Source organism: Salvelinus sp. IW2-2015, linkage group LG4q.1:29, assembly GCF_002910315.2.
Source record: "Salvelinus sp. IW2-2015 linkage group LG4q.1:29, ASM291031v2, whole genome shotgun sequence".
Classification (NCBI taxonomy): Eukaryota; Metazoa; Chordata; class Actinopteri; order Salmoniformes; family Salmonidae; genus Salvelinus; species Salvelinus sp. IW2-2015.
In genome coordinates, this window is record NC_036842.1 from 50,882,888 (window position 1) to 50,908,635 (window position 25,748).

At 41.6% G+C, this 25,748-nt stretch overlaps 2 protein-coding genes across 4 annotated transcripts; both read right to left on the bottom strand.

Annotated features, from left to right (window-relative positions):
- Positions 1-12,221: 12,221 nt before the first annotated feature.
- LOC111962099 (apoptosis-enhancing nuclease) lies at positions 12,222-14,870 on the bottom strand. Of its 3 annotated transcripts, none has more exons than XM_023984931.2 (4): positions 14,782-14,870; positions 13,671-14,417; positions 13,197-13,397; positions 12,222-13,008 (listed from the first exon to the last, which is right to left on the bottom strand). In XM_023984931.2, exons 2-4 carry the CDS (start codon positions 14,403-14,405, stop codon positions 12,808-12,810), a joined length of 1,137 nt encoding a protein of 378 aa, XP_023840699.1. In that variant the 5' UTR covers positions 14,406-14,417; positions 14,782-14,870; the 3' UTR covers positions 12,222-12,807. The 3 variants fall into 3 exon arrangements, with proteins under 3 accessions (XP_023840699.1, XP_023840700.1, XP_023840701.1); XM_023984932.2 differs by having other exon boundaries at positions 14,757-14,827; XM_023984933.2 differs by having other exon boundaries at positions 13,671-14,428; positions 14,782-14,815.
- A 1,176-nt stretch (positions 14,871-16,046) lies between these two features.
- On the bottom strand, positions 16,047-25,146 carry pdia3 (protein disulfide isomerase family A, member 3). The gene is made up of 13 exons (XM_023984934.2): positions 24,812-25,146; positions 23,646-23,724; positions 23,337-23,454; positions 23,106-23,213; positions 22,854-22,983; positions 21,781-21,897; positions 21,359-21,484; positions 20,930-21,112; positions 17,391-17,499; positions 17,016-17,144; positions 16,843-16,922; positions 16,651-16,708; positions 16,047-16,512 (listed from the first exon to the last, which is right to left on the bottom strand). Exons 1-13 carry the CDS (start codon positions 24,943-24,945, stop codon positions 16,408-16,410), a joined length of 1,476 nt encoding a protein of 491 aa, XP_023840702.1. The 5' UTR covers positions 24,946-25,146; the 3' UTR covers positions 16,047-16,407.
- Positions 25,147-25,748: the final 602 nt, after the last annotated feature.

Consider the following 25,748-nt stretch of genomic DNA (forward strand, 5'->3'; position numbering starts at 1 on the left):
GTCCTGGGCCCTTCTTAAGGTCAACAGCATCATGAACTTTACCCAGTACTAAGACACTTTAGCCAACCTGGTTGCCTCTGCCAGGAGGCTGAAACTTGGCCGCAAGTGGATGTTCCAGCAGGGTAATAACCCCAAGCACACCAAATTTCACAAAGAAATTGTTAATTCGCCACAAAATCAAAATGTTGCAATGGCCATATGTCTCTGGACATGAACCCCATTGAAAACCTGTGGTTTGAATTGAAGAGGGCAGTCTATAAGCGCAGACCAAGGATGTCAAGGATCTGGAAAGATTATCCATGGAGGAATGGTCTAAGATCCCTCCCAGTGTGTTCTCCAATCTAATAAAACATTTTAGAAAAAGGCTCAGTGCTATTATCCTTGCAAGGGGAAGGTGCTGGAGTATTGAAAACGGGTCAAAATTATTGCCACACCTATCTTGATTACTTGTTAAAGAAAACCTCTTTCTCTGAGAAATTGTATTAAATTATTTTCCAATTTTCTTTATCACACAATTATAGCTCAGTATAAAAAWAAAAWAAAAAAATGTAACAGTATTTTTTGCTAATCTTCATCAAGGGTTCCAATAATTTCGGTCATGACTGTAGGTCTGACGAAGCACGCTGCAGCATACAGCCAGAATGGTTACACTGTAGAACCTGCCTAAGACCAGTCTGCTCGTCAGTTTAAAATTGGCAGACGTTTGATTTCCCAGTGGCTACAGCTGCAACATTTACACATAAGTTTAAGGAGCTCTCTGGAGGGATTTTAAGGAGTTCTCTGGGGTGATGAATCATGCTTCACCTACTTGCAGTCCGACAGACAAATCTGAGTTTGGCGGATACCAGGAGAACGCTCCCTGCCCGAATGTATAGTGCCAACTGTAAAGTTTGGTGGAGGAGGAATAATGGTCTGGGGCTGTCTTTCATGGTTTGGGCAAGGCTCCTTATTTCCAGTGAAATCTTAAAGCTACAGCATAAAATGACACTAGGGGATTCTGTGCTTCGAACTTTGTGGCAAAAGTTTGGGGAAGACCCTTTCCTGTTCCAGCATGACAATGCCCCCATGCACAAAGAGATTGGTGTGGAAGAACTTGACTGGCCTGCACAGAGCCCTGACCGCATCCCCCATCTGGGTGATTCTATGGAAATGGTAGCTTTCCTGTCCCTCGCATTAACCAGGGCAAAACACCCTAAAAATCTGATAATGACACAAAATATGTTTTTGTTGTAATTGAAGTGTTTAATTGTTAATAAACATGTAACAAGTAATATTGCGATTATATAATTKTATTTTTTTACATTATTGTAGAACATGGTCAGCACCTTGAGCCAGGAAACATGGGTTAGTGACATATTTTGAGTCAAAATATTTAAATGTCATAATACAAAGTAAAGTATTATAGCTGTTAAGGAATTACATAAACATATCAACTAAATATTATAAATAATTTATAATACCTGTCCCTCAATTTCATGTCACTGATGTTACCCTTAATTTAAATTTAAAAAACTGTCACGAATATTACCGAGGGTGGCTCCCCTTCCCGTTCGGGTGGCGCTCGGCGGTTGTCGTCACCGGCCTACTAGCTGCCATCGATCCGTTTTTTCCTTTTTTCGTTTGGTTTTGTCTAATTGTTTTCACCTGTTCATTGTTGGGTTGTTAGGGTGGTGTTATTTAAGTTCGTTTAGCCCGCTTATGTTTGTGCGGGCTTGTCTTCTGTATTGTGAGAGGTGTTCGTGTTTGTTGGGTTTTTCGCTGTCCGGATAATTTACCAGAGTGTACTTAAGTGGAGTTTATTTACGCCTATGTTTGGTGTTACCCTTTGTACCTTTTTTGGTTGGACATTAAAGCGTGTTTTTCCCCGTATCCTTTGCTCTCTGCGCCTGACTCCACACCCATTCACTCTTTGAGCGTTACAAAAACACCATGTTAGCAATTTGATGATTCATTTGGTAATTTAATGCAAAGCTTTTAAACCCGTCACTGGTGTTATACAGTTTATAGTATGGGGAAAGGAAATATGATTGAAATAATTGATCCAATCACATTATTAAGTGATTTATTTACAATTTAAAAAGTGTGGTTTGCACTACTGTGGCCCCCATTTTAGATATGCCATCTTGTCAGCAGATTCTTCACTGGTGTTATGTCTTGTGTTACTGTTCCTGCTGGTAACACCCGTGACATTCCAGTAACACCAGTGACAATAACACTGCTAACTTTTTATATCAACGTAAGGTTTTACAACGTTTCGATGTTGTAATTTGTAACATAATATGGCTTTCCTTTTGATAGATATGGCAATTAAAAAAGTATGTACTGCTGAAAAGCTAAGACTCTACAGACAGTGCAGGGATGCTGACCCGGAACACAGAGAAGCCTATCTTGAAAAAAAACGACTTACTTATTTAAAGGATTTAGAGTAAAAAAAGAAGGCGAATGATCTCACAGAAAGAAGAAAAAGACAGTAGCGAAAGCAATGTCGGGTCAGACAGGGGCAAAAACACAGAGAAATGTTGAGAGCAGGAGAGACAGTGATGACCCCTTCTTCTGCAGAGAGAGACCCTTTTGGGTGGTGACACCGCAGGAGAGAGACTGAGAAACTTGCCAGTGTAAGACTCATGAGAAGTTGCAGTTTATGGCAGATAAAATGCACAAACTTGGTCTTTCACAGTCCAGCAACCTCGAGGAGATTGCAGATAGCACAGTTTSTAACAATTCAAAGGCATGCACCTATGGCGAATGCCAAGAATGTGAAGATGCCACTGCGCCACCGGCTAGACAGCAATCCAACAAAGAGGTGTTGCTCACCCAGTGGTGTCTGGAGAAGATGGAGCAAATGAAGAACAAGAGAAAAGTAGCTTAATCACTGTGAAGAAGGATACAGCCATAACCGAAGAAGAGCTGGTGATCCAGTTCCAGGATAGGCTCTTTAAATTTAGGAGCCATCTGTTCAACATCCGATGGCAGTACCACAGTTACCGGACCTTGAGAGAGAACCTGACCAATGACTGCTTGATCCATATAGATTTCTGTGAAAACTTCACATGCAGGTATGCTTCAGAGTTCCAGTCATTGATGGAAAGACATCGTATCCATTATGTCTTTCCCGTGGTGGACCAAGAGGTCAGCTTACCTCTTTAGTGAACCCCCCACTCCGTCTGGAGCACCCAGGGAGGAGGTGAGGGCACTCGGAGTGTGGTGTCAGGAAAACAACCTCTCACCCAACGTCAATAAAACAAAGGAGATGATTGTGGACTTCAGGAAACAGCAGAGGGAGCATCCCCCATCCACATCGACGGGACAGCAGTGGCGAAGGTGGAAAGTTTTAAGTTCATCGGCGTACACATCACGGACAAACTGAAATGGTCCACCCACACAGACAGTGTGCTGAAGAAGGCGCAACAGTGCCTCTTCAACCTCAGGAGGCTGAAGAAATTTGTCTTGTCACCCAAAATTCTGACAAACTTTTACAGATGCACAATCGAGAGCATCCTGTCGGGCTGTATCACAGCCTGGTACGGCAACTGCACCGCCCTCAACTGCAAGGCTCTCTGGAGGGTGGTGCAGTCTGCACAACGCATCACCAGGGGCAAACTACCTGCCCTCCATGACACCTACAACACCTGATGTCCTTGATTATCTTTTTGGCCTTCCTGTGACAACAACCACCCGAGCCACTGCCTGTTCACACCGCTACCATCCAGAAGGCGAGGTCAGTACAGATGCATCAAAGCTGGGACCYAGAGACTGAAAAACAGCAATCACTAACTCAGAGGCTGCTGCCTACATTGAGACCCAATCACTGGCCACTTTAATAAATGGATCACTAGTCACTTTAAACAATGCCACTTTAAATAATGCCACTTTAATAATGTTTACATATCTTACACTACTCATATCACATGTATATACTGTATTTTATGCCATCTATCGCACCTTGCCTATGCCGCTCGGCCATCGCTCATCCATATACTTATATATACATATTCTCATTCACCCTTTTAGATTTGTGTATCAGGTAGTTGTTGGGGAATTGTTAGATTACTTGTTAGATATTACTGCACTGTCAGAACTAGAAACACAAGCATTTCGCTACACTCGCATTAACATCTGCTAACCATGTGTATGTGATCAATAAGATTTTATTTGATTTAGTGCATTGTGAACTACGATGAACAACCATACTGGAGGTCGAAGAACAAAACGTCAAAAGTTAAGTGCATCCACAGGAATGGAGTCAACAAGTTCTTCTGGCCAAGCCCAAGAGATGATATCAACTGGTATATGGGGATGACCAGAGTGTGTGTCTGATGCCAAAGCCGCTGCCAAAAGATCAGCTCAGATTGACCACACTGGAAGTATCTGGAAGTACTTGGAGGAGCACCTGAATGTGTGAAAGTGGCAGATGTGAACTGATTACCAGAGGAGAAGCCATCAGTGGCTAGAAAGAAATGGAGAATGGCTCGGCGATGATAAGATGGATGTGACCCAATAACATGTCCAAGACAAACATATGGACATACTCTTCTGAAGACAAACAATTCTCAAGTGAAAGTTAGAATGGGAAATAATTAGTACAGGAAAATACAGAGGAAATAGGCCTATTCCATGAACATGTTTTACTGCATACTAAATGTTTCTCAGTGCGTTTGGGAAAACTTAGTCTTCGTCTACATTCATTGTTGTGTTTTCAATTGTTCTGTAGCTCTAATAGACACGTTTTATGTTTGTATGATAATGTTGTGTTAGGAAAGACATTTTAGTCAATAGGCTTCATCTTTTGGTCTTCATCTTTGACCAATAACCTTCCGTCACTGGTGTTACTGCATAGCATATTGGTGTTCTGACATCAGAGTAGCCAATTTTCATATGTTTATTTGTATCTACCCAAATGTTGCTGCATTCATTAGTAAGCATTTTAATCCAATTTTGATGACTCAACCTCAGTTATTTCTGTTATAACATCAAACATGTGGTAGAAATATCAAAATGTTGCACAATAGAACTTTACACATACCGGTAAAAAGTAAATTATTACTAATCAAAACGATGTCATATTAGCATTGACCTTTTACATTCAGGAAAGCCTAGTTCACAATGCACCAAATCAAATTCCTCCGATGGCATTGAGGAGTAGACCACATCAGTCATTGGCTTCATAAATAAGTACATCGATGATGTCGTCCCCACAGTGACCGTACGTACATACCCCAACCAGAAGCCATGGATTACAGGCAACATCCGCACTGAGCTAAAGGCTAGAGCTGCCGCTTTCAAGGAGCGGGACTCTAACCCGGAAGCTTATAAGAAATCCCGCTATGCCCTCCGACGAACCACCAAACAGGCAAAGCATCAATACAGGACTAAGATCGAATCGTACTACACCGGCTCTGACGCTCGTCGGATGTGGCAGGGCTTGCACACCATTACAGACTACAAAGGGAAGAACAGCCGAGAGCTGTCCAGTGACACGAGCCTACCAGACGAGCTAAACTACTTTTATGCTCACTTCGAGGCAAATAACACTGAAACATGCATGAGAGCACCAGCTGTTCCGGAAGACTGTGATCACGCTCTCTGCAGCTGATGTGAGTAAGACCTTTGAACAGGTCAACATTCACAAAGCCGCAGGGCAAGACGGATTACCAGGACGTGTACTGCGAGCATGCGCTGACCAACTGGCAAGTGTCTTCACTGACATTTTCAACCTCTCCCTGTCCGAGTCTGTAATACCAACATGTTTCAAGCAGACCACCATAGTGCCTGTGCCCAAGAACACTAAGGTAACCTGCCTAAATGACTGCCGACCCGTAGCACTCACGTCTGTATCCATGAAGTGCTTTGAAAGGCTGGTCATGGCTCACATCAACACCATCATCCCAGAAACCCTAGACCCACTCCAATTTGCATACCGCCCCAACAGATCCACAGATGATGCAATCTCTATTGCACTCCACACTGCCCTTTCTCACCTGGACAAAAGGAACACCTATGTGAGAATGCTAATCATTGACTACAGCTCAGCGTTTAACACCACAGTGCCCTCAAAGCTCATCACTAAGCTAAGGACCCTGGGACTAAACACCTCCCTCTGCAACTGGATCCTGGACTTCCTGACGGGCCACCCCCCAGGTGGTAAGGGTAGGTAACAACACATCCGCCACGCTGATCCTCAACACAGGGGCCCCCCGGGGATGCGTGCTCAGTCCCCTCATGTACTCCCTGTTCACTCATGAACTTGGTGTCCACATCACCAACAAACTAACATGGTCCAAGCACAACAAGACAGTCGTGAAGAGGGCATGCCAAAACCTATTCCCCCCCAGGAGACTGAAAAGATTTGGCATGGGTCCTCAGATCCTCAAAAGGTTCTAAAGCTGCACCATCGATAGCATCCTGACTGGTTACATCACTGCCTGGTATGGCAACTGCTCGGCCTCCAACCGCAAGGCACTACAGAGGGTAGTGCAAACGGCTCAGTACATCAATGGGGCCAAGCTTCCTGCCATCCAGGACCTCTATACCAAGCGGTGTCAGAGGAAACCTCTAAAAATTGTCAAAGACTCCAGCCACCCTAGTCATAGACTGTTCTCTCTGCTACCGCACGGCAAGCGGTACCGGAGCGCCAAGTCTAGGTCCAAGAGGCTTCGAAACAGCTTCTACCCCCAAGCCATGAGACTCCTGAACACCTAATCAAATGGCTACCCAGACTATTTGCATTGCCCCCCCTCCCACACCGCTGCTACTCTCTGTTGTTATCATCTATACATAGTCACTTTAATAACTCTACCTACATAAACTCAGCAAAAAAAGATTACGTCCCTTTTTCAGGACCCTGTCTTTCAAAGATAATTCGTAAAAATCCAAATAACTTCACAGATCTTCATTGTAAAGGGTTTAAACACTGTTTCCCATGCTTGTTCAATGAACCATAAACAAATAATGAACATGCACCTGTGGAACGGTCATTAACTTCTTATGGCTGGGGGCAGTATTGAGTAGCTTGGATGAATAAGGTGCCCAGAATAGACTGCCTGCTACTCAGTCCCAGAAACTAAGATATGCATATTATTAGTATATTTGGATAGAAAACACTCTGAAGTTTCTAAAACTGTTTGAATGATGTCTGTGAGTATAACAGAACTCATATGGCAGGCAAAAACCTGAGAAATAATCCAACCAGGAAGTGGGAAATCTGAGGTTTGTCAATCCAATATACAGTGTCTTTGGGGTCATATTGCACTTCCTAAGGCTTCCACTAGATGTCAACAGTCTTTAGAACCTTGTTTGATGCTTCTACTGTGAAGAATGAGGGAAGGAGAGGTCTTTGAGAAAGGTGTCTGGCATGAGCTGACCACGCGCGCTCCCGTGTAAGCGACCTGCATTCCATCGCATTTATGAAGACAAAGGAATTCTCCGGTTGAAACATTATTGAAGATTTATGTTAAAAACATCCTAAAGATTGATTCTATACATCGTTTGACATGTTTCTACGAACTGTAATGGAATTTTTTGACTTTGTCTGACCTGCGCTTCATCAATTTGGATTTTGGAACTAAACGCGCGAACAAAAAGAAGGTATTTGGACATAAATTATGGACGTTATCGAACAAAACAAACATTTATGGTGGAACTGGGATTCCTGGGAGTGCATTCTGATGAATATCATCAAAGGTAAGTGAATATTTATAATACTATTTCTGACTTCTGTTGACTCCACAACATGGCGGATATCTGTATGGCTTGTTTGGGCTCTGAGCGCTGTACTCAGATTATAGCATGGTGTGCTTTTTCCGTAAAGTTTTTTTTAAATCTGACACAGCGGTTGCATTAAAGAGAAGTTTATCTAAAGTTCCATGTGTAATACTTGTATCTTTTATCAATGTTTATTATGAGTATTTCTGTAAATTGATGTGGCTCTCTGCAAAATCACCGGATGTTTTGGAGGCAAAACATTACTGAACATAACGCGCCAATGTAAACTAAGATTTTTGGATATAAATATGAACTTTATCGAACAAAACATACATGTATTGTGTAACATGAAGTCCTATGAGTGTCATCTGATGAAGATCATCAAAGGTTAGTGATTAATTTTATCTCTTTCTTAAGTTCATACAAATATTTACACATGTTAAGTTTACTGAAAATAAACGCAGTTGACAGTGAGAGGACGTTTCTTTTTTTGCTTTGTTTATTACCTCAACTAACCGGTGCCCCCGCACATTGACTGTATACCGTTAACTTTCTGTATATAGTCTCGCTATTGTTATTTTACTGCTGCTCTTTAATTACTTGTTACTTTAATTTCTTATTCGTATCCATATTTTTTTAAACTGCATTGTTGGTTAGGGGCTCGTGTGTAAGCATTTCACTGTAAGGTGAACACCTGTGACTAATCAAATTCGATTTGTCATCTAAAATATAGGTAACACCAGTGACAAAAAGGTAGCACTTGCACTTTTTTATGTAATTTATCAAAAATATAAAAATTAAGGTGGCATGTTGATTTATAATGGTGAAGGGTTATCTATTATCTGACTAAGTTTTGGTTAAAAAAAAATATTTGAATTGTTGGCTCTTCAGGATCCACCACTTCCGTAGGATCACCCATTAACACATTTGGGATGAATTGGAACGCCGACTGCGAGCCAGGCCTATTCGGCCAACATCAGTGCCCGACCTCACTAATGCTCGTGGCTGATGCGGAGACTTGCTTCCATTCAATGTTCCAACATCTACTGGAAGGCTTGCCCAGAAGAGTTGAGGCTGTTATAGCAGCAAAGGAACCAAATCCACATTAATGCCCATGATTTTGAAATTAGATGTTTGACGAGCAGGTGTCCACATACACTACACGACCCAAAGTATCTTGTGGTATAAATCATGTTTAGAGGTTCCAGAGAAAAGCTGATTATATGGAAGACTAGAGGACTTGCTGTACATTTGACATCACAGACGACTCTGAAACGAGATCGAAAGCTAAACTGAGTTTGTTCCAAGATTGCACTCCCACCTAGTGGAGAAAACGAACTAGTTGCTCATATTCAAGGCAAAAAAAAGACGGATTCAGATCATATTTCATCTGTTTCATCTGAAACATTTAGAAAAAAAAAGGTGAAATTCCATGTTCGTGCAATGCATTAGCACATCTATTTTGAAGTCCAGTTAAGACTAGAGGTCGACCGATTAATCGGAATGGCCGATTAATTAGGGCCGATTTCAAGTTTTCATAACAATCGGTAATCGGCATTTTGGACACCGATTGTGGACGATTTTTTAAAACACCTTTATTTAACTAGTTCACTTCTTATGGCTGGGATCCCGTTAACGGGGTCGATATGACAACAGCCAGTGAAAGTGCAGGGCGCCAAATTCAAAACAGAAATCTCATAATTAAAATTCCTCAGACATACAAGTATTTTACACCATTTTAAGATAAACTTGTTGTTAATCCCACCAGTGTCTGATTTCAAAAAGGCTTTACGACAAAAGCACAACATATCATTATGTTAGGACAGCACCTATTCACAGAAAGCATAAATAGAGATAAAATGATTCACTCACCTTTGATGATCTTCATCAGATGACACTCATAGGACTTCATGTTACACAATACATGTATGTTTTGTTTGATAAAGTTCATATTTATATCCAAAAATCTCAGTTTCCATTGGCGCGTTATGTTAAGTAATGTTTTGCCTCCAAAACATCCGGTGATTTTGCAGAGAGCCACATCAATTTAAAGAAATACTCATAATAAACATTGATAAAAGATACAAGTATTATACATGGAACTTTAGCTAAACCTRTCCTTAATGCAACCGCTGTGTCAGATTTCAAAAATACTTTGCGGAAAAAGCACACCATGCTATAATCTGAGTACAGCGCTCAAAGCCCAAAACAACCATAAAGATTTCCGCCATGTTGTGGAGTCAACAGATGTCAGAAAAGCATTATAAATATTCACTTACCTTTGATGATCTTCATCAGAATGCACACCCAGGAATCCCAGTTCGACAATAAATGTTTGATTTGTTCCATAAAGTCCCTAATTTATGTCCAAATACCTCGTTTTTGTTTGCGCGTTCAGTACACAATCCAAACTCACGATGCGCGGGCAGGCCCAGGCAAAAGTTCAGACGAAAAGTCATATTACAGTTCGTAGAAACATGTCAAACGAAGTATAGAATCAATCTTTAGGATGTTTTTAACATAAACCTTCAATAATGTTCCAACCGGAGAATTCCTTTGTCTTCAGAAATGCAATGGAATGCAAGCTAACTCTCTCACGTGAACACGCATGGTCAGCTAATGGCACTCTGCCAGAACACTGACTCAAAGAGCCCTCATTCCCCCCTCCTTCACAGTAGAAGCATCAAACAAGGTTCTAAAGACTGTTGACATCTAGTGGAAGCCTTAGGAAGTGCAATATGACCAATATCCCACTGTATCTTCGATAGGCAAAGAGTTAAAAACCTACAAACCTCAGATTTCCCACTTCCTGGTTGGATTTTTTCATATTTTTGCCTGCCATATGAGTTGTTATACTCACAGACATCATTCAAACAGTTTTAGAAACTTCAGAGTGTTTTCTATCCAAATCTACTAATGATATGCATATATTCGCAACTGGGCATGAGTAGCAGGCAGTTTACTCTGGGCACCTTATTCATCCAAGCTACTCAATACTGCCCCCAGCCATAAGAAGTTTAACAAGCGCACTCGCAAAAAAAACACTGTCGTTGCACAAATGTACCTAACCATAAATACACAAGTATATATTTTTAAACCTGCATATTTAGTTAATATTGCCTGCTAACATGAATTTCTTTTAACTAGGGATATTGTGTCACTTCTCTTGCGTTCCGTGCAAGCAGTCAGGGTATATGCAGCAGTTTGGGCCTCCTGGCTCGTTGCGAACTGTGTGAAGACCATTTATTCCTAACAAATACCGAAAATAATTTGCCAGAATTGTACATAATTATGACATAACATTGAAGGTTGTACAATGTAACAGCAATATGTAGACTTAGGGATGCCACCCGTTAGATAAAATACGGAACAGTTCCGTATTTCACTGAAAGAATAAACGTTTTGTTTTAGAAATGATAGTTTCCGGATTTGACCATATTAATGACCTACGGCTCGTATTTGTGTGTTATGTTATAAATAAGTCTATGATTTGATATTTGATAGAGCATTCTGACTGAGCGGTGGTAGGCAGCAGCAGGCTCGCACACATTCATTCGAATAGCACTTTCGTGCGTTTGCCAGCAGCTCTTCAAGCATTGAGCTGTTTATGACTTCAAGCCTATCAACTCCCGAGATTAGGCTGATGTAACCAATGTGAAATGGCTAGCTAATAGCGTTTCAATCGGTGACATCACTCGCTCTGAGACCTTGAAGTAGTTGTTCCCCTTGCTCTGCAAGGGCCGCGGCTTTTGTGGAGCGATGGGTAACGATGCGTCGAGGGTGGCTGTCGTCAATGTGTTCCTGGGGCGAGGAGACGGACGGAAGCTATACTGTTACACCGGCAATACTAAAGTGCCTATAAGAACATCCAATAGTCAAAGGTATATGAAATACAAATGGTATAAAGATAGTCAACGAATCATAATTCCTATAATAACTACAACCCAAAACTTCTTAACTGGGAATATTGAAGACTCCTGTTAAAAGGAACCACCAGCTTTCGTATGTTCTCATGTTCTGAGCAAGGAACTTAAACCTTTACTTTTTTTACATGGCACATATTGCACTTTTACTTTCTTCTCCAACACTTTGTTTTAGCATTATTTGAGTCTAAATAGATTTTATTGATGTATTATATTAAGTTAATGAGTGTTCATTCAGTATTGTTGCAATTGTCATTACAAATAAATAAAAATTGTCCGATTAATCGGTATCGGCTTTTTTTTGGTCCTCCAATAATCGGTATCGGCATTGAAAAATCATAATCGGTCAACCTTTGGTTAAGACAGTACACATTTTCGTAAATTATTTTATTCCAATATATTGACACCCAATTTGGGCACAGGCACAGCAGGGTCCTCATAGAACAGCAGCCTAAAACATCAAGTTGGCAGTATGGTTCACTATTAGGTGACTGAAGGGGCAAAGGACCACTCACCGGGAGATACTGGTGTAATTTCATGCAAGAAAGCTGAAATGGTGAGTCAAAGGGATACTTCAGGATTTTGCAGCAGAGGCCCGTTATCTACTTCCAGAGATCGATGAACTAATTGATAAAAATTGTGTCTGTGTCCAGTATGAAGGAAGTTAACATTGGTTTGCAAAACTACCTTAACTGGTGTTATCACAAGGGCTGCTAGCAGATACCCATAGACTTCCAGCCATTGTTCTAATTATCCAAGTAGTAAGTTAAGCATGTGTTTCGTATCCGATTTACCACTTTATCTACATGTTAAGTCAAACATGCTCTACATACACAAAGACATACGGCTGCAATGCATTCAAGTAAATCCCTTGTTTTGCATTTACCCCTCCTTTCCCAGTTCACTCCCTTTCTTGACGCCATTCTGGACATTGAGCGACTTGATGTGTTGCCATGACCTTATCCCCTGTGGAAACTGTGGCTCCCGGCATGGATGTGTGCAACGTCAGCTAATCAGATTCATTTAATATCACCTCTTTTCCCATGAACTTCAGTTAATAGCCAGTCAGAAGAGCAACTTGATATTGACTAAACCATACTGCCATGCTTGCCAAACTTGGATCACTTGACTTAGAACCCCCTGGCCTACCTCTACCCCGTCAACCCTCCTATACAGGCTTCTCTCAATGGCCATCATCGGTCAAGTCCTCTGGCCAGTACTGGTCCTGCATGTAGTGGTTTGAGGTAGCGGGGTCTGGGAGAGTGCCTGTGTCTCGGTCCGTCATTCTCTCTCGCATGTCCTGTTCCCACTCCCCCTCCACGAGTTTATACAAGTCCAAGGAAGCCAGAGCATCCTCGACTGAACTGTGGCCCCTCCTTCCAACCTGTCAGGGACAAGACAAAGACCACTTGACATCAGACTCAAAATGACAAACATTAACGCCAATGACCAACCCAACACAGCCAAGACTATTAAGATACCCATCGATCTATTCAGATCCCTAACCTCAGACGCTTTTCACCAAACACACCTAGCCATCTCTGGTTAGAGACGGCAGAGAGGAGCGCTCACCTGTATTTTCCTGTTTAGGAGGCTGTTGGCCAGGATCTTGAGTGAGACGCAGCGCTTTGTAGGGAAGCCAGCCAGTCGCCTGAGCAGACGCATACCACTTGTGTCCCTGATCATGTGACCTGGGTGGTTGAAATCCAAGGCCTGGAAGTCGTTGTATAGAGCGTGGCCGATCACCACTTTCCCATCCAGTATTCCTAGTATCTGGACCAGGAAAGCAGACATAGTATTGGTGGCCATTATCAACAGGAACACACATACAAGACAAACAGGAATAATCAAAGTATTAAATAAATCATAAACAGCTTCAATTGCACATCTACTTTCCTTTGAGAACCTGGCTAGGTCCAGTTGGGCTTTTTCYCATATAGACTACTGTAATCTTTGGTCCAGAAGTCACAAAGGAAATAATACTATTAAAAAGGCCAAAGAGTAGCAGACAATCTTGTGATGATTAGGGGCTAGTTCTCTTCTTACCTCTGTCCTAGCCTTGGGGAAGGGCAGAGCGTTCTGTAAATGGTGCCTCTGGATGCCACTCCAACGGGTCCTGTAGTCAGTCACAGCCTGGCACGGACGGATGTACTTATCGTACAGGACATTGCCATGGTAATCTACCAAGCTGCAGCGTGCCAATTCACTAGTGCGCCCGGCCAGCCCTGTACCAACCATCTCGCAGTCCATTGCCACCACCGTGGTGGGGGACATGGTGAGGCAGGGAGAACTGCGTCCGCTAGCAGAAGGGCTGGCCTCAGACGAGAATCCACTGTCCACCTCCCATAGTTCACTGAGAGCGGCCCCAACCAGCTTTTTGCCTTCTGAAGTCTGCTGGTTGGCTACACGGTTGTCCCCAGAAGCAGCTATCGGTAAACCCTCTACTGTAGGAGGCAATGGCAGTCCAAATTTAGCAACATGAGTCCATGAGTCTGTGGTTATTAGAGCGCTATCAACTTCTAGACACGTGTGTCTCGCAGGTAATTTTATATTTTTTACCCTTTGGATCGTGTCCGGCGTTTTATTGTTTTCCTCTATCCTTTTTCTCTTACTGGAGATGTTATTCTTCTTTTGGTGCTTCTTCCGTGCTCTGGCGTTCTCCACTGCACTGAGGAACATGGCCTTCCGGGATAAATATCTGTAGTTGTTGATAAGTCCCCAATAATTGCGATGGGTTTTACTTCCAATTGAAGTCCATGCTTCAGACATCGCTCTTTCCATGTAGTATCACATCTGCAACACACCTTTTATTTAGTTCATTGGCAAAAACGAAGGAAAAGACAAAATACTATATAAGTTTAGTTGTCACAATAGCTATATAAGTTTAGTTATGTCACAATAGCTATAACTAGCTACCTCAATTGAGAAAACAAATTCGTGACTAAAGAGTAGAAATGATGCCAAAGATAATGTGTCTAAATGTCACATCTGTCCGTGTTCCGGACCGCGTGTTACCAACGTGGCAAAATCAAATGAACAATCAAAATGTCGAAAAATAACATAAGGTAATTGCTTAGCTGTATGACATTGACTAACCAAAACATTATGCTAACGAATTAATACATAAATTACCTAAAGCATAGATAGCATACAGTACCTCTGCTGACACGTCCACCCGTCCCGAACACTCGACTGAACAAGCCCAGGCAAGGTTTACTAACTTGGCACTGATTGGCTCGTACGTAAGTAAGCCCCMCCTCTGGCATTCGTTCTCAACTTGATTGGACCATATAGTTAAACCAATCCTACCAATCAGAGAAAAATACCAACTCGTGGCCTGATGTGTCATTTTACAGAATAACTTCCAGGTTAACAAAATGTGCTGAAAAATCCCAAAAGATGTTGCCCTCTACTGGAGAGGAAGATCAGTTAATTCCAACATTCAAGTCTGATTCAAACAGATTGGAACTCAGAGACATAGCAGCAGGAAGTAGGGGTACTGAGGGTGCTACAACACCCCCCCCCCCGAAAAAAGAAAAGAAATTAACACACTATATATATATATATTTTAGGGCAAAAATATTGTTTCACAATAATAGTGCACTGGGCCTTTACAAGTCCTGTATTTTTATTTACCAGGCAAGTCAGTTAAGAACAAATTCTTATTTACAATGACGGCCTAGTTTGCGCGAGTGGGTTAACTTCCTTGTTCATATACAGAACAACAGATTTTTACCTTGTCAGCTCGGGGATTCAATTTAGCAACCTTTTGGTTACTGGCCCAACGCTTGAACCTCTAGGCTACCTGCCACCACAAACTGTATTAGCAGTTCGATATAGCTGTCTGTAGCCAGACCTTTGCCACCTAGGAAATGTGACAGGACCTTCTCAAATAGTACTCAAGTACCCCTGCTCTTAACCATTCAGGTGCTCAATCTATGAATCAGTGGTCACAGCAGAATTTCACACCTCTGCTCAAAGATCAATGACATTACACAGCAACATCTGCAAAGCACAAACTGTTTTCACAAGAGGAAAATAAACCATTACACTTGACTTTGTTACAAAAGACAGTGCACACTGGTGTCTCTGGAAATGGCCTCCCACAATCAAGGCCGGTTTCCTGAAAACAGAATAAGCCTATTCCTGGACTAAAACACCCTTTCAATAGAGTATCTCCATGGAACATGCTTTTAGGTCAAGGAGTAAGCTATAAAAACACTCCCATTAAAAGTGCAACATTCTATAGAATGGTCCCCTGTGGTTTTGAAGAATATGTTTTCAATCCTAATTACCATAAAATTCCTCAAGGAATTATATATTTTTTTATATTCTACTACTTGGGTCATACACAGCTTGATAATGTTCTATACACCTGACTGAAAAGATACATTTCTCAAAAAATTCAAATAAAAACATGCCTTTTTGTTTTGTGGGCCTTTTATTCCCAATCCTTCCAAAATGTACAAAAACATGGTTCAAAATAAAATAACCATAACCACCCCGCTTTCAGAAAAAAAACGAAACAATTGATGACTGGAAATTGGTCTCAAACCAAAGTGCATCAGKGGTACAGACCAGGGGAAATAATCTCAATTTCAAAACTGTCCATCTTTCCATACATTTAAAATCAGGCAGGCCCTGGCCACCACCACCTTCCAGTGTTCCCAGAGCAGCAGGACCCAAGGGAGGGTTCAGAGCATTCTGTAGTTCACTAAAGATTGGAATATAATTGAGTTCTGTCAGTGTTTCCCGCCTCGGAATGTTGGCTCCAGTTGAGCTTCTATAGCTCGGTCTGCTTATTCTTGGACTTCTCTTCTTGAGCCACCAGAGGGTTGGTGGCCTCCTTCTTCAGGTAGGAGATAAAGTCGCTGACCTCGCGAGCACCCTGAAAAAAAAACATCAAGCCAGGTAAGCAGCTGCATCAACGTGAGAAAATGAGGTCTAAGCGGGAGTACCCTTTGAGTCTTACATGAGCCAGATACTTTAACCCAAGCCGTATATGTTATGTATAATCGGGACGAACCTCATATTTCTTTGGGCTCATTTTCTGTCCAGCTGGAGCAAAGAAGATGGTGGGGAATCTGAAACAGTGGTGTGGGGGGGGGGGGGGGACATGAAGATCAGGGTGTAACACAGACAGGACTTGTTTGACATGTAGGTCCTGTGTGTGTCAAGCACTTTCCAAATAGTTCTGACTTGAAGACTTATCACTCACCCCCTGACTTCGTATTGAGATGGCACGTCATTGGCTGTGGCGTCCATCTTTGCGATGACAATGTTGGGATCACTGGACAGCTGTGAGGTAGGGGAGGGAAAGGGTTAGTCTCACGTGCCAATGTAGAATGGCCATGACATAGTCAAGAAGATTTAAAAATCAGAAGCCCTTACCTTCTCTCCCAGCTCTTTCCACTTGGGCTCCAGGCTCTTGCAGTGGCCGCACCACGGGGCGTAGAACTCAATCAGCACGTCCTTTTCCTCGTTGTTCACAATGGCGTCAAAGTTCTCAGCCACCACAGTCTGGAGAACAGAGGAAAAATAAAATAGGCCTTGGTGAGAATGGTTTACACAGACAAACCTTGAGAAAACCCATGCTTTTTTAAAATGGCGTAAACTCGGGGAATCTCTCAGACAGCACAACATACACCTAGGCCCTCCCACAACACACTGCTCTCACTGGTAATAATTTGAGTTGCTGTGTTTTTCCCCCCGGTTTGGGAGCACCCTTAAAACCACTTGCAATTTCAGTCTCAAGTGCTGACTCACCTTGACGGGGCCGTCATTGTTCTCAGGGATGGGCTCAGACTTGAGGTAACGCTTCAGCTTGCCGTCAAAGTAGTCCTGCAGGAAACGCTCCAGGGCCTTGCCGTCACGTCTGTGGAAGACCAAGACATTGGACTGAATGAGTAGGGAATAGCACGTGGGGAAATAAAACCCAGACACAGGACGTTTCTACTTCTACAGAGGTCATCAAGACCCATTAGTGCTTCTATATTGGGTGGAAAGTGTACATGATATCCTTTGCCGCAGAGTTTAAATGTCACAAATTTGGCTCCAAAAGCCCCAAGTGCTTTTTAACATTCTTCAAGGAACGCTTGAAATGTTAATGGAATTCAATGGCAGGTTGTACTCACTGTTACGTGAAGGTGATGAGTGCGTGTGAATTCCCTAGGTAAATTACAGGTAGCACTTGTATGATCAATAAACTCATAACAACTAAATCATTAACCAGTTTGTCACCGTAGAGCTGGAACGATACACCGAAAATTACAGACACCCACATTGTCTTCCTCTTACCAAAGCATTTTGGCTTACATTGGTCATTTTGATACACAACGTTCCTGTAGATTGTTCTAGAACCATTATTTGGTCAACAGTAATAGCCTATGCATTATGTTGATTCCTGCTATGAAAGCATCTACCTGTCCCTGTCGGCTGCTGACGCTCACTCCCTCTCCCCACTGTGCGCAAAGACACATTTTGAGAACCACAAGCATACAGTGCCTTGAGAAAGTATTCACACCCCTGGACTTATTCCACATTTTGGTGTGTTAGTGGAATTAAAATGGATTTAGTCATTTGTCAACAATCAACACAAAATACTCATGTCAAAGTGGAAGAAAAATTAAAATGGTTGTACATTTTTTATTTATTTATTGATTACAAATATTCAACCCCCTGAATCAATGCATGTTAGAATKATTTTTGGCAGTGATTACAGCAGTAAGTATTTCTGGGTAGGTCTCTAAGAGCTTTCCACACCTGGATTGTGAAACATTTGCCCATTATTATTTTCAAAATTCTTCAAACCCTGTCAAATTGGTTGTTGATCATTGCTAGACAACCATTTTTCAGGTCTTGCCATAGATTTGGACTTAAATCTGCTTGAAAATCTAACTCAGCTACTCAGGAACATTCATGGACCTCTTGGTAAGCAACTCCAGTGTAGTTTTGGCCATGTGTTTTAGGTTATTATCCTGGTGAAAGGTGAATTCATCTCCCAGTGTCTGGTGGAAAGCAGAACGAACCAGGTTTTCCTCTAGGATTTTACCTGTGCCCAGTTCCATTTAGTTTATTTTTTATCCTGAAAAACTCCCCAGTCCTTAATGATTACAAGCACACCAACATGATGCAGCCACCACTATGCTGGGAAATATGGAGAGGTACTCAGTAATGTGCTGTAGCAGATGCTCCCCAAACATAACTCTGTATTCAGGACAAAAAGTAAATTGTTTGCCACATTTTTGCAGTATTACTTTAGTGCCTTATTCTGTAAAGGCTTCCTTCTTTTCGCTCTGTCATTTAGGTTAGTATTGTGGAGTAACTACAATGTATCCATCCTCAGTTCTCCCATCACAGCCATTAAACTCTGTAACTGTTTTAAAGTCACCATTACATGCTGACCAGACCAGACACGTCGCGTGCGCGCCCATCTCCTCATTGGTTATACCCACGTGGGTGATAGAAAGACGAAAACTGTTTTGCCGGTAGTCGTGGTAATACAATGAAAGTTTAGATGCGATCACCATATAATTTAAACGATGAAAAAGCCTGGAAGGAGGAGAGATGACTAGAAACGATTCGGTTGGCCGTTTTATATGTGGATTAATTGTCGGATTAGAGATCCTTGTCCATTTCAGGTAAAATAACAACTCAATGTTTATATCCCAGGACAAATTAGCTAGTAACAGCAAGCTAGCTAAACAGGACAAATTAACGTTAACTAGCTAAAATACCATACATGTTTAATGCTTTTCGACCCGTCCCCAAATTAATGTCATTGGTTCAGAGTTTGTTTTGATATTTTAACCTGCGTGTCGTGATCGCGTTTGGTGTGGGGGGGCAAAATAAATTTATGCACGATAGCGCACGCGCGCAGCCGGTTTGGGCAAGGTGTTAGCCTCATGGTGAAATCCCTGAGTGAAATCCTTCCGCTTCGGCAACTTAGGAAGGACACCTGTATCTTTGTAGTGACTGGGTGGGTGTATTGATACACCATCCAAAGTGTAATTATTAACTTTACCATGCTCAAAGGGATATTTAATGTCTGCTTTTCTTATTTTTTACCCATCTACCAACAGGTCCATTTCTTTGCGAGGCATTGGAAAGCCTCCCAGGTCTTTGTTGTTGAAATTCACTGGTCGACTGAGGGACCTTACAGATAATTGTATGTGCGGGGTACAGAGATGAGGTAGTCATTCAAAAATCATGTTAAACACTATTATTGCACACAGAATGAGTTCATTCAACTTAGTTGACTCAAGGAAATGTTTAGTCCTGAACTTATTCAGGCTTGCCATAAAGGGATTGAATACTTATTGACATTTCAGGTTATGTATTTTTTTAAATTAAAATTTAGAGAAGCATAATTCCACTTTGTGGGGCAAGTGACAAAATCCCAATTTAATCCATTTTAAATTCAGGCTGCAACAACAAAACGTGGAAAAAGTCAAGGGGGTGTGAATACTTTGAAGGCATTGTATGACCGTTGCTCAAAATGCTATTGCAGGAAAAAGACAGAAAAACTACTGTCGTTCTAGTTACAGTGAGGAGTGTAACAGCTTTCCTGAGAGTACATCACACATGCCTCACCTCATAATACTGATTTCATGGCGCCACTTTACAACCGGAGTAGGCTGTAGTGTGGTATGGTTTTGATGTGCCGCGGAGCACACCGTACGCAGTGAATAGCCCTGCATCAAGTAGGCAAGGCCTAGCGCTGGACAATTGTTTTGTAGGACATTAGCCAACATTTACTGATAGTCATAAATTAAGCAGCAATACCATATTTTAGATTTAGCAATCTAGCTAAGTGTTTGGAGTTCCCACTTCCTCAGGTGGTCAATAATACGGCCTTTAGGCCAATGTGCACAAAGACGTCAGCAAATTCTCTGAGGAGCGAAAAATACATCTGATAATTCTGGATCCTATTTTGACAGGTTGCACATAAAAATATCAATGATGCATTTCCTAGATGAAAGAGTTTACTTTTTTTTTTTAATCATAGACCACCATCTCAGTTGTCTTGACACTGGGAAGAAAAAAAAAWTTCTAGAGCCCTGCCGCTTGTAATGTAAAGCAACTGTCAGTTCAATGTTTTTATGGTATTTGTTGTTATCGAGCAAAAGTTACATTTATCGCGATATAACTTTGTCCATATCTCCCAGTTCTAGCACTCCCCCCCCCKAAAAAAATAATCGTAATTTATCACATTTGTGTCTATATCGCCCAGTTCTATGTCACCCTAACCTAAGGGATACCATGTCCGAAGTGCCATTTTGAGTTGCATGGTGAGTGACACTTACGAGAACTCCTCGGCCATGACGTATTTGTCTCCCTTGGCAGTGCGGATGCCGACCACGGGCAGCTCTCCGGAGCTGGCGTCCAGGCCCATCTCAGAGATGTCGTGGCTGAAGCTGTTCTTGCTGGCCACGGCAAAGTTCAGCGTTTTCCCCTGGTCCAGGAAGCTCTTGGCCACCTTCATTACCCTATAGACAGCGAGAGAGAGGGAGTTGGGTTCATACAACAATGCTTTAGAACATTTTGTCATGGATCCCAAAGAGTCCACTTGTATGTATGTCTGTTGCAAATCTCCATTGAACATGCTTTTCCCATCAGTGTCCAGGATACCAGCATTCAGAGTACACAAAATGAGGTACAAGTTTAGTCTTGGGGACTGACAGCTAGAAAAAATACACTAACGCACACAAAGTGTTATTTACTAGGGACCCTACCGGTTCCTCCAGTAGTTGGAGCCTTTGGGGTTCTTCTCATAGTCCACATCATAGTAGGCCACCAGCAGGTCCTTGTCCTTCATTTGGTCCTTATTGTCATCAGTCATATGGGGGCACATTCCAAAGCTGATGGAGAGGGAAAAAAAGAAAAAATCTGTGTAAGAGGTACAACTCGTTTCATTAATGTCAGCATCCAAAATGCATTGTAAAAGAGGTACAACTTGTTAAAAATATGTCACCATCTCGACTGTGGGATTGAGCAAAAAAATAAATAAAAAGGCTGCTCTTCACAGAGAAATTGGTCTTAACTGGCCCATGCATCTCCCAAGAATTAAATAAGCCAACAACAAAAATCCATTCAAACTGCCTATGCTTTTTTACTGCTGGCAACACGAGGGAGAACATTTTGTGGTAAAACTCACATGTTGTCCTGGATAAACTTCTTGATCATGGCGTTGGTGAACTTGTCCTCACTGAACTTGATACTGCTCTCTTCAAATTTGTTGCTGAGGCGTGCTGGACGGAACAGAATGATTCCCCTGCAATAAAACAGAACACAAGCGGTCAGATCGGGACACAACAAGTAAGGACACTCAAACATGGTTTATGAACTGATAACCAAAACGACGCCGGATTGAAAACTTGAGTTGTTCAATATAAATTATACAAAATTCTCACAACCAATGGAATTATAGTGAATCATCAGAGCTGATTAATATATAGCAAATCATTTGGATGGTATTCAGAGATAGGGGGGGTGGAGGGTAGCTGAAGGATGAGACCAAAAACAAACAAAATAACTAATGTTGGATTCTGAGAATATGAAATATACTTATTCATGTCACTGAGGGAGAGAGGGTAATGTATAACGTTTACATGATATCAGATAACCTATTGAAATATTGAGTGCAGGGAAGCGATCACGTGGCAGGCATTGATAAGGGGAGAGCCATGGATTAGTGATGGGGGGGAYGGGTCGAGATCAGGTCAGGTCACTAAGGGAGAAAAAAAAAAGTGAATGGGCCGTACCACTTAGTGTCCTGCCTAGCAGTAAAGACAATGTTTGTACAGATGTGTAAGTGGACACTCAGCCTAGGAGGAAGGGTTAAATARCAGTGCTTGTGTGAAAAGGTTTYTGTCTAATGCAGCTATATCGATCATCTGGGAAGAATAAACTTGGTTGAGCTTTCATAGTATCCATTGAGTTTTTTACTCTGAGAATTAGAACCTAACAATGTAAAATATAGTGTTTGTAAAATGTATATAGTATGTATGAGCTGGAAGTAGAAGCCTAAGTGTTGTTGTTCATTAGTTTACTCCAACTAGGGGAGGGGTGGTAAAGTTAGGAAAATATAATAATAATAATAAACAAACATATGGGGGATTGAAAATGATAGACAATTACATTGATAGAAGCCACAATCTATCTGCAATATTAAAGCTGGTCTACCCTCGAGGTAAGTGGAGAAAACACAATGTTAAGAGGTGCACTCACTCTCCCTCCACGCCATGTTTCTGGAGAAGCTCCCCAGAGTTGGTGTGTGCAAAGCGGAAGGACTCTTGGAGGGCACTGGCCGACTTAAGGAACTCTGCTTGGGCTGGGCTTCCACCGTCAGCAAAGAAACCTGGACAGGACAGACACAGGAAATACGCCATACAGTCAAATATGATTGACAACAAAGGCAAAAGTATAAAAACTTAGTTTTGGTTATTTATGCAGAGGTCAACTTCCAAAGGCTAAACCTACCCACAACACTTGCGTCACGGTCTCCGACATACTTCGTAAAATCTGCCTCGGTCTTGAGCTCTACGGAAGATGGGCCAGCCTGCTTCTTTAGATGGCTCACAATCCCATCTGACAGAGAGAGAGACCATTGAAATACCTGGTCAAAACATACAATAGGTGGATGACAGGCAGTTATTATGCTTTTGTATCTAAGCGCATCAGGTCAAGACACGGCATGTTAAGTCCAAATACCTGCAGTTCTGGGCCCATCGTAGGCACCGGCATCCTCTCCGTCTTTGAAGATCTTCAGTGTTGGATAACCGCTAACTCCGTACTTCTGGCACACATTGTTTTGGACCGTGCAGTCGACCTAAAGCATAATGACAGGTGGCCATTACTTAGTGAATGTGACAAAGAGCACAAACTAGGTGACTAACTCAGTTTATAAACCTTGTAGACATGGCTGTCTTTACAGGAGTATGGGGATTTCACACAACCGGTTGTAATCCAAAGGTAACATTTTAATGTACAAATGGTAGGTGCATTAAGTGACTAAAGTACCTTGGCCAATGCGACAATGCCTTTCAGACGTGTTGCTGCCACCTCAAACTCCGGAGCTAGTCGTTTACAATGGCCACACCTAAGGGACACACAAGTGAGGTAAACGGAGATCAGTAAAACAATAAAAAGCTTGACCCTTATGTTGCCGTTAATAATCCATTCAGACCTTAGTTTGAAATCTAGATGGGTGGGCTTTAAAAGCAGGCGGAATTTGATACCACCGTGATGGATTAAATTGATGGGTGTAAATTGACGTTTTAATAAATGCAGCTGCAATGTTGAGGAAAAAGGAAATCCACATTATTGCTGGAAAATACTAATCTGTGAATGAAGTTATCAAATCTTAACTATCTTGAAAAGGATAGATGGTTCTGATCAATCGATTAAGTCTTGTTCAAGTTTGACAGCATTGAACTGCCTACTAACTGTTCTGGGGACCAATCAGGAGTAGCCACCCAAACTTCACTGGCCAATCATAAGGTTACAAAAGTGGTATGCCAAGCCTCCAACTTACTAATGTAAGGTGATTTTAACCCCATTTTAGCTCGCTTATAGCCTCCAAGTTAAGTTTGAGAGGTAAACAAGTTACATTTGAGTAAACTCATGATCCACCTGAAACTCTACGAAATAAAATTATATTTTCTACTATTATATGAAACATTGTGGCTTGCCAGGCCACATCCAAAGTAGCCAACTTAGTTACATACTAACGTTAGCTATGTCCATTCTGAGACACCCAGCTAGCTAGTATAACATGATATTTGATAACGAGCAACTTTATGTAGCTAACAAAGTGCATGTAAGAAATAAGAAGCAGAAATGGGTCACTATGGCTAGTCTGTGGCCAATTTGACATTCCCTTCCTAACTTGCTAGCAAATGTTGTAAAATAACCATTAAGTAGGTAACGTTAACGTTAGAAAAGTGTTTGTTTCCTCAACTAGCTAACGTTAATACATATAGTTAGCTAGTAGCTAGTTAACAGTTAGTTGACAGCCAGAAAGTCAACTATTCAATTCTATAGAGCATTAACTTTTTTTATGTAATCCTCTTGCGCGAGTAACTGGACAGTAGAACTAGCTAGCTAACAGTGTCTGTTCACTGGAGACAAAATTGTAACAATTTAGCCTCAGAATGTAGTTAGCTATGCGTTTCTGTAGACCTTACCATGGCGCAAAGAATTCCACTAGAATCATCCCGTGATCTCCAATTTTACTGTCGAAATCATCATCAGAGAATTCTATCACATCACTCGCCCGGGCAACCCCGGCGAGAACAATGAAGAAAAACAATTTCAACATTGCAAAACGTGCCAAAAGAGGAGCAAATTWAAATGTAAAGCCGGTTTTTGGAAACCCTCCTAATGTGATAATGTGCTAGGCCCAATGTTGGAGGCACTGTTCGAAAGAGAAAGGGCTATTAGTGGAGATGGTAAGGATGTGAATTACTGGGCTTCTAAACAAAGTGTGGCATCTCACCATTGGATTTTGAACAGCGTCATACTGTCTGAATTAGCCAATAAGAGTCAGGCACATGTGATTTCCTTGTTCACTACCAATCCCCATTCATCCCCTTTATTTTATTTAAATCGCAAAAATMATACTGATAATATTGATCACAGAGTTCAATTAATCTAAATACAGTACAACAAACGTTATTTGTTGTGGGAAAAATATAAAATCACAGATATTAAAATAGTATACATTATAATGTTCATTGCTTATTCATTACTATTGATAAATTGTGTTTTTCTTTCCAAACAAAAATGTTCTGTGTCAGATGATACAATACTTTTACATGTATTAATCACTACAGTATTTTAAACTAAGAGCCTGACAGAGTTGATTGATTTATGGAGTACAGACAACATCAAACACGTTTTGATGAACGATGTAATAACAGGTGAGAGATTACGTTCTAGAACGATTATACTGTTGTGACGTCACACATAGTAAAATACCATTTCGATTTATGACAAATTTGTGTTCTGTTGAAGGGAACATTTCATGTCAAACTGCTTAGGTGAAATCATGTCAAACTGTTTTCGTTTTGCTTAGCTGAACGATATTCATATAGACAAATGGGGACACAGGTAAGTAATAAT

Excerpts from the sequence above, each read along its gene's own strand:
- LOC111962099 (XM_023984931.2), bottom strand. The coding sequence starts at position 14,405 with ATGGAAAGAGCGATGTCTGAAGCATGGACTTCAATTGGAAGTAAAACC. Across the intron at positions 13,398-13,670 it reads TCCCCAAGGCTAGGACAGAG|ATACTAGGAATACTGGATGG; the intron begins GTAAGAAGAGAA and ends TTCCTGGTCCAG. Across the intron at positions 13,009-13,196 it reads TCCTAAACAGGAAAATACAG|GTTGGAAGGAGGGGCCACAG; the intron begins GTGAGCGCTCCT and ends TGTCCCTGACAG.
- pdia3 (XM_023984934.2), bottom strand. The coding sequence starts at position 24,945 with ATGTTGAAATTGTTTTTCTTCATTGTTCTCGCCGGGGTTGCCCGGGCG. Across the intron at positions 23,725-24,811 it reads GTGGAATTCTTTGCGCCATG|GTGTGGCCATTGTAAACGAC; the intron begins GTAAGGTCTACA and ends TGTGTCCCTTAG. Across the intron at positions 23,214-23,336 it reads CGATGGGCCCAGAACTGCAG|ATGGGATTGTGAGCCATCTA; the intron begins GTATTTGGACTT and ends TCTCTCTGTCAG.